Source organism: Cherax quadricarinatus, unplaced genomic scaffold (genome assembly GCF_038502225.1).
Source record: "Cherax quadricarinatus isolate ZL_2023a unplaced genomic scaffold, ASM3850222v1 Contig345, whole genome shotgun sequence".
Classification (NCBI taxonomy): Eukaryota; Metazoa; Arthropoda; class Malacostraca; order Decapoda; family Parastacidae; genus Cherax; species Cherax quadricarinatus.
In genome coordinates, this window is record NW_027195371.1 from 87,501 (window position 1) to 101,951 (window position 14,451).

The 14,451-nt window shown below is 37.4% G+C and overlaps 1 protein-coding gene across 2 annotated transcripts in view; it reads right to left on the reverse strand.

Moving 5' to 3' along the window:
* Window positions 1-14,451, reverse strand: part of LOC128693542 (gem-associated protein 5) — a 73,605-nt gene that overhangs the window by 31,974 nt on the left and 27,180 nt on the right. For both annotated transcript variants that reach the window (XM_053783274.2, XM_053783273.2), the window contains exons 9-12: window positions 14,171-14,279; window positions 13,446-13,611; window positions 5,827-5,904; window positions 196-313 (exon numbers count right to left, since the gene is read on the reverse strand). In XM_053783274.2, coding sequence (XP_053639249.2) covers window positions 196-313; window positions 5,827-5,904; window positions 13,446-13,611; window positions 14,171-14,279 — 471 coding nt within the window. The remainder of the gene's footprint in view (window positions 1-195; window positions 314-5,826; window positions 5,905-13,445; window positions 13,612-14,170; window positions 14,280-14,451) is intronic.

Consider the following 14,451-nt stretch of genomic DNA (forward strand, 5'->3'; position numbering starts at 1 on the left):
AACCAATTTCATCCTTAAACATAATGAAAAGCATAAGAAAACATACCTGCACTTCAATATTTATTATTTTTATTTCTATAACACTGTATTCTAAAGAGATATAGTAATTATGATGATGTCTGAAGAAAATTTCTTACAAATTTGCTTCATGCAGTGGAGAATCCAGGGTAAATATGCATAACAAAAACAGCCTACCCATCTTGTGATCCAATTGCCAAATATTTGTAGTCTGGACTGAAGGAAAATTCAGTAACATCCTTAGGAATCTTCACAGCATCCATCTCTTGGGCTAGTTTGTGTAAGCGAATTGAATCTGAAAAGTATTCAGCAATTTAACCCTTGTATTTACTGATGCAGTCAATTCACACTAAATAGTCACTTATTTAGTGATATGTTGTGTATCTTTATAAATTTTTTTTTTTTTTTTTTTTTTTTTTTTTTTTTTTTTTTTCAACAAGTCGGCCGTCTCCCACCGAGGCAGGGTGACCCAAAAAAGAAAGAAAATCCCCAAAAAGAAAATACTTTCATCATCATTCAACACTTTCACCACACTCGCACATTATCACTGTTTTTGCAGAGGTGCTCAGAATACAACAGTCTAGAAGCATAAACATATAAAGATACACAACATATCCCTCCAAACTGCCAATATCCCAAACCCCTCCTTTAAAGTGCAGGCATTGTACTTCCCATTTCCAGGACTCAAGTCCGACTATATGAAAATAACCGGTTTCCCTGAATCCCTTCACTAAATATTACCCTGCTCACACTCCAACAGATCGTCAGGTCCCAAGTACCATTCGTCTCCATTCACTCCTATCTAACACGCTCACGCACGCTTGCTGGAAGTCCAAGCCCCTTACCCACAAAACCTCCTTTACCCCCTCTCTCCAACCCTTTCGAGGACGACCCCTACCCCGCCTTCCTTCCCCTATAGATTTATATGCTTTCCATGTCATTCTACTGTGATCCATTCTCTCTAAATGACCAAACCACCTCAACAACCCCTCTTCTGCCCTCTGACTAATACTTTTATTAACTCCACACCTTCTCCTAATTTCCACACTCCGAATTTTCTGCATAATATTTACACCACACATTGCCCTTAAACAGGACATCTCCGCTGCCTCCAACCGTCTCCTCGCTGCTGCATTTACCACCCAAGCTTCACACCCATATAAGAGTGTTGGTACTACTATACTTTCATACATTCCCTTCTTTGCCTCCATAGATAACGTTTTTTGACTCCACATATACCTCAACGCACCACTCACCTTTTTTCCCTCATCAATTCTATGATTAACCTCATCCTTCATAAATCCATCCGCCGACACGTCAACTCCCAAGTATCTGAAAACATTCACTTCTTCCATACTCCTCCTCCCCAATTTGATATCCAATTTTTCTTTATCTAAATCATTTGACACCCTCATCACCTTACTCTTTTCTATGTTCACTTTCAACTTTCTACCTTTACACACATTCCCAAACTCATCCACTAACCTTTGCAATTTTTCTTTAGAATCTCCCATAAGCACAGTATCATCAGCAAAAAGTAACTGTGTCAATTCCCATTTTGAATTTGATTCCCCATAATTTAATCCCACCCCTCTCCCAAACACCCTAGCATTTACTTCCTTTACAACCCCATCTATAAATATATTAAACAACCATGGTGACATTACACATCCCTGTCTAAGACCTACTTTTACCGGGAAGTAGTCTCCCTCTCTTCTACACACCCTAACCTGAGCCTCACTATCCTCATAAAAACTCTTTACAGCATTTAATAACTTACCACCTATTCCATATACTTGCAACATCTGCCACATTGCTCCTCTATCCACTCTATCATATGCCTTTTCTAAATCCATAAATGCAATAAAAACTTCCCTATCTTTATCTAAATACTGTTCACATATATGCTTCAATGTAAACACCTGATCTACACATCCCCTACCCACTCTAAAACCTCCTTGCTCATCCGCAATCCTACATTCTGTCTTACCTCTAATTCTTTCAATTATAACCCTACCGTACACTTTTCCTGGTATACTCAGTAAGCTTATTCCTCTATAATTTTTACAGTCTCTTTTGTCCCCTTTCCCTTTATATAAAGGGACTATACATGCTCTCTGCCAATCCCTAGGTACCTTCCCCTCTTTCATACATTTATTAAACAAAAGTACCAACCACTCCAACACTATATCCCCCCCTGCTTTTAACATTTCTGTCATGATCCCATCAGTTCCAGCTGCTTTACCCCCTTTCATTTTACGTAATGCCTCACGTACCTCCCCCACACTTACATTCTGCTCTTCTTCACTCCTAAAAGATGGTATACCTCCCTGACCAGTGCATGAAATTACTGCCTCTGTTTCTTCCTTAACATTTAAAAGTTCCTCAAAATATTCTCGCCATCTACCCAATACCTCCATCTCCCCATCTACTAACTCCCCTACTCTGTTTTTAACTGACAAATCCATATTTTCCCTAGGCTTTCTTAACTTGTTTAACTCACTCCAAAATTTTTTCTTATTTTCATTAAAATTTCTTGACAGTGCCTCTCCCACTCTATCATCTGCTCTCCTTTTGCACTCTCTCACCACTCTCTTTACCTTTCTTTTACTCTCCATATACTCTGCTCTTCTTATAACACTTCTGCTTTGTAAAAACCTCTCATAAGCTACCTTTTTCTCTTTTATCACACCCTTTACTTCATCATTCCACCAATCACTCCTCTTTCCTCCTGCCCCCCACCCTCCTATAACCACAAACTTCTGCCCCACATTCTAATACTGCATTTTTAAAACTATTCCAACCCTCTTCAACCCCCCCACTACTCATCTTTGCACTAGCCCACCTTTCTGCCAATAGTCGCTTATATCTCACCCGAACTTCCTCCTCCCTTAGTTTATACACTTTCACTTCCCTCTTACTTGTTGTTGCCACCTTCCTCTTTTCCCATCTACCTCTTACTCTAACTGTAGCTACAACTAAATAATGATCCGATATATCAGTTGCCCCTCTATAAACATGTACATCCTGGAGCCTACCCATCAACCTTTTATCCACCAATACATAATCTAATAAACTACTTTCATTACGTGCTACATCATACCTTGTATATTTATTTATCCTCTTTTTCATAAAATATGTATTACTTATTACCAAATTTCTTTCTACACATAGCTCAATTAAAGGCTCCCCATTTACATTTACCCCTGGCACCCCAAATTTACCTACTACTCCCTCCATAACATTTTTACCCACTTTAGCATTAAAATCCCCAACCACCATTACTCTCACACTTGATTCAAAACTCCCCACGCATTCACTCAACATTTCCCAAAATCTCTCTCTCTCCTCTACACTTCTCTCTTCTCCAGGTGCATACACGCTTATTATAACCCACTTTTCACATCCAATCTTTATTTTACTCCACATAATCCTTGAATTAATACATTTATAGTCCCTCTTTTCCTGCCATAGCTTATCCTTCAACATTATTGCTACTCCTTCTTTAGCTCTAACTCTATTTGAAACCCCTGACCTAATCCCATTTATTCCTCTCCACTGAAACTCTCCCACCCCCTTCAGCTTTGTTTCACTTAAAGCCAGGACATCCAGCTTCTTCTCATTCATAACATCCACAATCATCTCTTTCTTATCATCTGCACAACATCCATGCACATTCAGACTTCCCACTTTGACAATTTTCTTCTTCTTATTCTTTTTAGTAATCTTTACAGGAAAAGGGGTTACTAGCCCATTGTTCCCGGCATTTTAGTTGACTTTTACAACACGCATGGCTTACGGAGGAAAGATTCTTATTCCACTTCCCCATGGATATAAAAGGAAAATTAATAAGACCAAGAACTATTAAGATAAAATCAAAGAAAACTCAGATGAGTGTGTATAAATAAATGTGTACATGTATGTGTAGTGTGACCTAAGTGTAAGTAGAAGTAGCAAGACATGCCTGTAATCTTGCATATTTATGAGACAGACAAAAGACATCAGCAATCCTACCATCATGTAAAACAATCACAGGCTTCGTTTTACACTCACTTGGCAGGACGGTAGTACCTCCCTGGGTGGTTGCTGTCTACCAACCTACTACCTATAATCTTTATACATATATGCTTCTAAACTGTTGTGGTCTGAGCACCTCTGCAAAAACAGTGATTGCATGTGAGTGAGGTGAAAGTGTTGAATGATGATGAAAGTATTTTCTTTTTGGGGATTTTCTTTCTTTTTGGGGATTTTCTTTCTTTTTGGGTCACCCTGCCTCGGTGGGAGACGGCCGACTTGTTAAAAAAACAAAAAAATTCTCCCACAGTGATTGTGTGAATGATGATGAAAGTGTCCTTTTTTTGGTCACCCTGCCTTGGTGGGAGACAGCCTGCATGTTGGAGGAAAAAAAAAAAAAAAATTCTCCTACCTTGTATTCAATTAAAGCATGCATTAGCAGTAATAAAATTTTCTTACATTATAGAATGTTTTGAATTATGAAAATTTAGAATCAATAAAATTAATGTTCTTACAAGCTGTGCCACTGTTCACACTGCAGTACAATATATTCAGTACACTGAGTAACAAATTTAAGCAATAGTAGGGTTTATAAAATATGCTGTAGTTGTTTTGTAAGGTTTGTAGCATCTCTAGTGTTCTGCTTGTCTACCATGGTTTGGCAGTTGTGATGTTGGAATTTTCAGGGTCACCAGAACTCATGCTATAGTGTTTCAACTCCCCGTTTCTGGGGATAAAAATATTGCCCAAAGCTAGGCCTTAATAGCAGGTAGGTGGCTGGTGACGAGAAGACAGGGAAGGAGGAGCCTTGTGTATGTGGTTGGTAGTGAGGAGACAGGAAAGGAAGGGCCTTGTAGATGTGGTTGGTGGTGAGGGGACAGGGAAGGAGGGGCCTTGTGGATGTGGTTGGTGGTGAGGGGACAGGAAAGGAGGGGCCTTGTGGATGTGGTTGGTGGTGAGGGGACAGGGAAGGAGACATTGTGGATGTGGTTGATGGTGAGGGGACAAGGAAGGAGGGGCCTTGTGGATGTCATGATGAAATTGACAATAACCAGTCATGGAAGGCAAGTTGTACATTTGCCACTTGGCAAGAAATTTGAAAATCTAATTTCCTGCCATGCATTCTAATGAGATTTTTCTTCTTTCAATAAATATATGGGTAAATTTTTAAGGCTATTTTGATGAAAATGGTCCACAAGTGTGATACTTAAGAGTTTTCTATATGTATAATAGATATCTGGTTGCTCAACAAGTTTTTATACCAGCCTATTTAGTTTTCACAGACCACAAGATTTTGACTTAACAATGTAACTTATTCATAATTTTTAATAGTATGTCTGTATTATTCTAATTAACATGCTTCATCATATCAAAAACAAACTTTAATGTAGAGGTCCTAATACAAATAGCTAAGGGGTTAAAAATTTATGAGTTGCAAGTAATTGAAAATTAATCATAACAACAACTTACAGAAGATACAGTTTGTATAAATATGACAAGCATTACCAAAATTTATTTTCAGATTTATAAAGAATATTTCAGACAATTTTATAAGCTATTACTTAAGAGTTTCAGACAATATACAAAAGTAATATTTTATCATAGATATGAATGTCTCCTTTCCCTGCCTTGGTGGGAGAGAGTGGGTGAGGAAAACAAAAATATTTTTGGTGATCTTAGGAATGCAGAAGACTGAGGAATTTAACTGATAAGATTTTTTAAAGATAAATTTTAATACAGTAAAATCAGTTCTGCTAAGAGAGTACAAAGCACATAACTACTTTATTAACATACCTGCCATGGGGTCAGATGAATTGCGTATTACAATTTCCCTATCTCCAAATGAATAAGCACACCAATTATCCGCTAGCCCTGTAAAACAATTTTGGAAAATCATCATCATAATGCCACTCATCTTTGTCTGCAAACAAATAACTGCATCATGCTAATCACATGCAGCTTTATGTTAAAATTCTTCCACTCCCAGTTGCACCCAGAAAAAGAAGTGTTTTAGTCACCGCACAATCCAAAAGAGGTATTCCCGTGTCCAACAAGCTCAGCCCTTTATATCTCGATACACACAAAAGGAATACGTAGTACAGAGCACAGCATGAGTTTCTAGTGTAGCTAAATAACAGCATTTAAAGGTGTAAAGTCAATTGAAAGAAGGATTCACAAGTAATCACATGGAAACTAAAATCCCAGTTTTTTTTCATAAATACAGAAAACTGGCACCTACGCTGCCCAAAACTACTCTGAATCTTCCAATAAGTAAAAGGCATTCTCTAGTTACTGCAGAGATCAATATTCAAAAATAAACCAGAACTAAGTCTGAAGCCATTCAGATGTGGCATTCATCAACTGTCATATGACAGTTTTTGTATTTTTGTAAGTGCTTTTGTATGTGTATTTTTGGGGGTCTGAAACGGACTAATCTAATGTACAATATTCCTTATGGGAACAAATTCGTTCGGTAACGGCACCCGAACAGACTTCTGGAATGAATTAATATCGTAAGGCGGGGTCCACTGTATTTCAAATTTTTCCAATTCAATAAAACTGGCAAATTGGCACCTAGACAGTGAACAATCAATATAAACCTGTAAGTAGGATCTAGGTAGTAGGCTGGTAGACAGCAACCACTCACGGAGGTACTACCATCCTGCCAAGCAAGTGTAAAGGTATAAAGCAGATCAGCATAGTTCTCCTCCAGTTATTGCTCACAAACCAATGTGTTTTAAAAAACTGGAAAATTAAGACTTGCACAACACAAAATTAATACAAAGCTTGTTTTGCAAAAAACTTACTTGCACTAACAGTCTGAAGTCTACCACAAGTTGCATTCCTTGTTATCACAGAGGATCCAACAATTTTAAATTTATTAGGCACGTTAATTAATTGGAAAATTTGGTCCTACACAATCTAAATCCAAAAGGTACCAACCTTTTCATGAGATTCATCAGCCATTAAAGATTGACCAGCCAGTCAGAATAGTTCCATGAACCTTCCCATAATTACAATACATCAGTGTGTAAAATTTGAAGCAGGTTAAATGAGTCCTTTCAAGTTACAAATGAAAACCTTAAGGAAAAAAAATTGTTTCCCCTTCAGGGTATAATCTACCATGTAATATTTAAATAAAGAATTAAAAGGCACAATACCTTAACTGGAACAATACACTAATAACCCACATACAGGAGAATGAAACTTATTTACAGTGTTTAGTCTGACTTGGACAGATATCAAGGATATCTGATAATAAATACATCTTTTCATTAATGATATAATATTACATGGTAAATTAATACTACGGTATAATCAGTTACCACAAACTCAGTTCTGAAACTTTTACATAAAAATACGGTAGATTCTTCTTTCAACGCACTGGCCATATCCCACCGAAGAAGGGTGGCAGTTGAGGCAGTGGTAGAGGCAGTGGTAGAGGCAGTGGTAGAGGCAGTGGTAGAGGCAGTGGGTGAGACAGTGGTAGAGGCAGTGATAGATGCAGTGATATTTACTAACATATATGTTATAAATAATAATAGTATATTATGAATAACATTTATTATAATTATTATTATAAATGTTATTAATATTAACATGTACTATTATTATTTATAACATATATGTGTTATAAGAAGAGCAGAGTATATGGAGAGTAAAAGAAAGGTAAAGAGAGTGCAAAAGGAGAGCAGATGATAGAGTGGGAGAGGCACTGTCAAGAAATTTTAATGAAAATAAGAAAAATTTTTGGAGTTAAACAAGTTAAGAAAGCCTAGGGAAAGTATGGATTTGTCAGTTAAAAACAGAGTAGGGGAGTTAGTAGATGGGGAGATGGAGGTATTAGGTAGATGGCGAGAATATTTTGAGGAACTTTTAAATGTTAAGGAAGAAACAGAGGCAGTAATTTCATGCACTGGTCAGGGAGGTATACCATCTTTTAGGAGTGAAGAAGAGCAGAATGTAAGTGTGGGGGAGGTACGTGAGGCATTACATAGAATGAAAGGGGGTAAAGCAGCTGGAACTGATGGGATCATGACAGAAATGTTAAAAGCAGGGGGGGATATAGTGTTGGAGTGGTTGGTACTTTTGTTTAATAAATGTATGAAAGAGGAGAAGGTACCTAGGGATTGGCAGAGAACATGTATAGTCCCTTTATATAAAGGGAAAGGGGACAAAAGAGACTGTAAAAATTATAGAGGAATAAGCTTACTGAGTATACCAAAAAAAGTGTACGGTAGGGTTATAATTGAAAGAATTAGAGGTAAGACAGAATGTAGGATTGCGGATGAGCAAGGAGGTTTCAAAGTGGGTAGGGGATGTGTAGATCAAGTGTTTACATTGAAGCATATATGTGAACAGTATTTAGATAAAGGTAGGGAAGTTTTTATTGTTTTTATATAGGTAGTAGGTTGGTAGACAGCAACCACCCAGGGAGGTACTACCGTCCTGCCAAGTGAGTGTAAAACGAAGCCTGTGATTGTTTTACATGATGGTAGGATTGCTGATGTCTTTTGTCTGTCTCATAAATATGCAAGATTACAGGCATGTCTTGCTACTTCTACTTACACTTAGGTCACACTACACATACATGTACACATTTATTTATACACACTCATCTGAGTTTTCTTTGATTTTATCTTAATAGTTCTTGGTCTTATTAATTTTCCTTTTATATCCATGGGGAAGTGGAATAAGAATCTTTCCTCCGTAAGCCATGCGTGTTGTAAAAGTCAACTAAAATGCCGGGAACAATGGGCTAGTAACCCCTTTTCCTGTAAAGATTACTAAAAAGAATAAGAAGAAGAAAATTGTCAAAGTGGGAAGTCTGAATGTGCATGGATGTTGTGCAGATGATAAGAAAGAGATGATTGTGGATGTTATGAATGAGAAGAAGCTGGATGTCCTGGCTTTAAGTGAAACAAAGCTGAAGGGGGTGGGAGAGTTTCAGTGGAGAGGAATAAATGGGATTAGGTCAGGGGTTTCAAATAGAGTTAGAGCTAAAGAAGGAGTAGCAATAATGTTGAAGGATAAGCTATGGCAGGAAAAGAGGGACTATAAATGTATTAATTCAAGGATTATGTGGAGTAAAATAAAGATTGGATGTGAAAAGTGGGTTATAATAAGCGTGTATGCACCTGGAGAAGAGAGAAGTGTAGAGGAGAGAGAGAGATTTTGGGAAATGTTGAGTGAATGCGTAGGGAGTTTTGAATCAAGTGTGAGAGTAATAGTGGTTGGGGATTTCAATGCTAAAGTGGGTAAAAATGTTATGGAAGGAGTAGTAGGTAAATTTGGGGTGCCAGGGGTAAATGTAAATGGGGAGCCTTTAATTGAGCTATGTGTAGAAAGAAATTTGGTAATAAGTAATACATATTTTATGAAAAAGAGGATAAATAAATATACAAGGTAATTTGTAGCACGTAATGAAAGTAGTTTATTAGATTATGTATTGGTGGATAAAAGGTTGATGGGTAGGCTCCAGGATGTACATGTTTATAGAGGGGCAACTGATATATCGGATCATTATTTAGTTGTAGCTACAGTTAGAGTAAGAGGTAGATGGGAAAAGAGGAAGGTGGCAACAACAAGTAAGAGGGAGGTGAAAGTGTATAAACTAAGGGAGGAGGAAGTTCGGGTGAGATATAAGCGACTATTGGCAGAAAGGTGGGCTAGTGCAAAGATGAGTAGTGGGGGGGTTGAAGAGGGTTGGAATAGTTTTAAAAATGCAGTATTAGAATGTGGGGCAGAAGTTTGTGGTTATAGGAGGGTGGGGGCAGGAGGAAAGAGGAGTGATTGGTGGAATGATGAAGTAAAGGGTGTGATAAAAGAGAAAAAGGTAGCTTATGAGAGGTTTTTACAAAGCAGAAGTGTTATAAGAAGAGCAGAGTATATGGAGAGTAAAAGAAAGGTGAAGAGAGTGGTGAGAGAGTGCAAAAGGAGAGCAGATGATAGAGTGGGAGAGGCACTGTCAAGAAATTTTAATGAAAATAAGAAAAAATTTTGGAGTGAGTTAAACAAGTTAAGAAAGCCTACGGAAAATATGGATTTGTCAGTTAAAAACAGAGTAGGGGAGTTAGTAGATGGGGAGATGGAGGTATTGGGTAGATGGCGAGAATATTTTGAGGAACTTTTAAATGTTAAGGAAGAAACAGAGGCAGTAATTTCATGCACTGGTCAGGGAGGTATACCATCTTTTAGGAGTGAAGAAGTGCAGAATGTAAGTGTGGGGGAGGTACGTGAGGCATTACGTAAAATGAAAGGGGGTAAAGCAGCTGGAACTGATGGGATCATGACAGAAATGTTAAAAGCAGGGGGGGATATAGTGTTGGAGTGGTTGGTACTTTTGTTTAATAAATGTATGAAAGAGGGGAAGGTACCTAGGGATTGGCAGAGAGCATGTATAGTCCCTTTATATAAAGGAAAAGGGGACAAAAGAGACTGTAAAAATTATAGAGGAATAAGCTTACTGAGTATACCAGGAAAAGTGTACGGTAGGGTTATAATTGAAAGAATTAGAGGTAAGACAGAATGTAGGATTGCGGATGAGCAAGGAGGTTTCAGAGTGGGTAGGGGATGTGTAGATCAGGTGTTTACATTGAAGCATATATGTGAACAGTATTTAGATAAAGATAGGGAAGTTTTTATTGCATTTATGGATTTAGAAAAGGCATATGATAGAGTGGATAGAGGAGCAATGTGGCAGATGTTGCAAGTATATGGAATAGGTGGTAAGTTATTAAATGCTGTAAAGAGTTTTTATGAGGATAGTGAGGCTCAGGTTAGGGTGTGTAGAAGAGAGGGAGACTACTTCCCGGTAAAAGTAGGTCTTAGACAGGGATGTGTAATGTCACCATGGTTGTTTAATATATTTATAGATGGGGTTGTAAAGGAAGTAAATGCTAGGGTGTTTGGGAGAGGGGTGGGATTAAATTATGGGGAATCAAATTCAAAATGGGAATTGACACAGTTACTTTTTGCTGATGATACTGTGCTTATGGGAGATTCTAAAGAAAAATTGCAAAGGTTAGTGGATGAGTTTGGGAATGTGTGTAAAGGTAGAAAGTTGAAAGTGAACATAGAAAAGAGTAAGGTGATGAGGGTGTCAAATGATTTGGATAAAGAAAAATTGGATATCAAATTGGGGAGGAGGAGTATGGAAGAAGTGAATGTTTTCAGATACTTGGGAGTTGACGTGTCGGCGGATGGATTTATGAAGGATGAGGTTAACCCTTTCAGGGTCCGTCCCGTAGATCTACGGCTTTACGTTCAGGGTCCAAACCGTAGATCTACGCCATGAGCTCAGCTCACTCTGATAAACTGTGAGTGGTACATTTGGGCCTAGATATGAGAGAATACATCTATGTGGTATGTGTGCACCACATAAAACAGATCCTGCAGCACACTGTGTATAATGAGAGAAAAAAAATGAAATCATGATTTTTCGATTAAAACAGCAACTTTGCAGTGTTTTTTCGTATGTTTTTTATAGTTGTATTTGCGATTTCTTGGTCTCGTTTGATAGAATGGAAGACATATTACAGAAATAGAGATGACTTTGACTGGTTTTAGCACTGGAAATGGCTTGAAACTGAGCTCAAAGTAGCAGAAATGTTAAATTTTTGCCGATATTCATGAGTAAACAAACGACCTCACACATCTAATACACGTCAGCTGGTGGGTCTAATATACATTCACAAATATGGTGATGATATTTATACAATTATTACAGTATTGCATAACAGTAAATCTTCTATTTTTTGGTGTGAATAAAAATTCATTATGTGAATAAAAAATCAAAATGGAATTTATTTGTAAAGCCTCAAAACATAACTAATGAACAGAGGAAATGTTAGTTTAGTGCCAGGAATGCCTACATTGTTCATTCTGGACCCTATTTTGAAATTGGAATATTTTGAACTTTGTGTTAAATTGGCCAAATTAACAATTTCTGATCACTTTATTTTGCAGTTGAAACAGTTGACTTGGCGATTTCTTGTGCTCAATCGATAGAATAGAAGTAATACTAGTGAAATGGCTAAGAATTTGGTTGATTGGAATAATGTAATTGGCCTAAAATGGGAGTCAAAGTCGGCAAAATCGCCGATTCGTAAATATCGCTGACACATCAAAATTCGCGAGAGCATAATTTCGTCAATTTTCCACCAAATTTCGTACTTTTTGTTTTATTACCTTCACAAAAAGATTCTCTACGATTTCAGAAGAAAAAATAACAATTTTTTTTTTTTAAAATTCTTGGACACTGGTGCGTGACTCCAGATTTGGGCCTTGGACCCTGAAAGGGTTAATCATAGAATTGATGAGGGAAAAAAGGTGAGTGGTGCGTTGAGGTATATGTGGAGTCAAAAAACGTTATCTATGGAGGCAAAGAAGGGTATGTATGAAAGTATAGTAGTACCAACACTCTTATATGGGTGTGAAGCTTGGGTGGTAAATGCAGCAGCGAGGAGACGGTTGGAGGCAGTGGAGATGTCCTGTTTAAGGGCAATGTGTGGTGTAAATATTATGCAGAAAATTCGGAGTGTGGAAATTAGGAGAAGGTGTGGAGTTAATAAAAGTATTAGTCAGAGGGCAGAGGAGGGGTTGTTGAGGTGGTTTGGTCATTTAGAGAGAATGGATCAAAGTAGAATGACATGGAAAGCATATAAATCTATAGGGGAAGGAAGGCGGGGTAGGGGTCGTCCTCGAAAGGGTTGGAGAGAGGGGGTAAAGGAGGTTTTGTGGGTAAGGGGCTTGGACTTCCAGCAAGCGTGCGTGAGCGTGTTAGATAGGAGTGAATGGAGACGAATGGTACTTGGGACCTGACGATCTGTTGGAGTGTGAGCAGGGTAATATTTAGTGAAGGGATTCAGGGAAACCGGTTATTTTCATATAGTCGGACTTGAGTCCTGGAAATGGGAAGTACAATGCCTGCACTTTAAAGGAGGGGTTTGGGATATTGGCAGTTTGGAGGGATATGTTGTGTATCTTTATATGTGTATGCTTCTAGACTGTTGTATTCTGAGCACCTCTGCAAAAAAAGTGATAATGTGTGAGTGTGGTGAAAGTGTTGAATGATGAAAGTTTTTTCTTTTTGGGGATTTTATTTCTTTTTTTTTTTTTGGGTCACCCTGCCTCGGTGGGAGACGACCGACTTGTTGAAAAAAAAAAAATATACATATATGCTTGTACATGGATGTGTAGTGTGACCTAAGTGTAAGTAGAAGTAGATATTGTAGATATTAAAAAAATTACATTTTCAACATGCATCAAGAACTTCCTTGAAAACTATACATTATATACAATTTTTGTTTATATTTTAAAGGGTTATACATCAAAATTAGTTTGATTTTACTTGAAGATATGCACAATTTTAGTTATATTACAAATTAAAACAATCTTCACTCTAAACTAACCCGTTTGCTGAGGACAGACCGAAGGTCCCCACTCAACTTTATACACTGCCTTCTGATGGTAGTAAGCAAATGTCGTCACTCGTCCACTTGACACATCTGCCCATCCTACTTGACCCGATCCCGTGCCAAAGAGTAACCAACCCTCATGAGCCGGGTGCCATGAAAGCTTTAGGGGGAAAATTTTCATCTTGTAAAAGTAATTTTGAAGAGCAAAAAGAAAAATACATAGTAAAATATTATATATAGGCTTTTTTGAGCAGGAAAAAAGATATTAAGAAATACTTTTGTTCAGTCATAAAAAGGAGAACTTTTTCATTGATTATGGTAGATTTTTGCATTACATACAGGTTAAATTCCTGAAAACTGGCACTGTACATGAAAATGCAATATGTGGACTGAAGAAAATATGGGAAAAATAGGAGGGGTGTTAATGTTGCAGTTTAAAAACTGTAGTGTAAAGCACCCTTCTGGCAAGACAGTGATGGAGTGAATGATGGTGAAAGTTTTTCTTTTTCGGGCCACCCTGCCTTGGTGGGAATCAGCCAGTGTGCTAATAAAAAAAATAAATTAATTATATTAAGTCTGAAGACTTATATTAAGTTGGAAATATAATGAGAGAACTAAGTCAATTTATGACAAGAACAAAAATCTAAATAGTGCTATGATACGCAACATTAATTGATCCATTATCTATAATGGTACATAGTACAGAAACAATTACTCACGGACAAGATCTTTCCTTTAATATTCTGCCAAATTAGTTGCGTGTGCAAAGGTATCTCACTTCCAAAATTCAGAAGTCTTATATTGTTCTCCTGAGATCCAATAGCAAGTCTAAGAGAGACAAAAAAACAATATTAGTAAAATATCAAATAACAAAAGACGTTATAGAAATAATGTAGTCATGTATGAAAACATTTAAACTGTCATATCTGAGTGCCTCTGCAAAGATAATGATTATATATGAGTGACTGTGAAAGTGCTGAATGATGATGAAAGTTTCTTC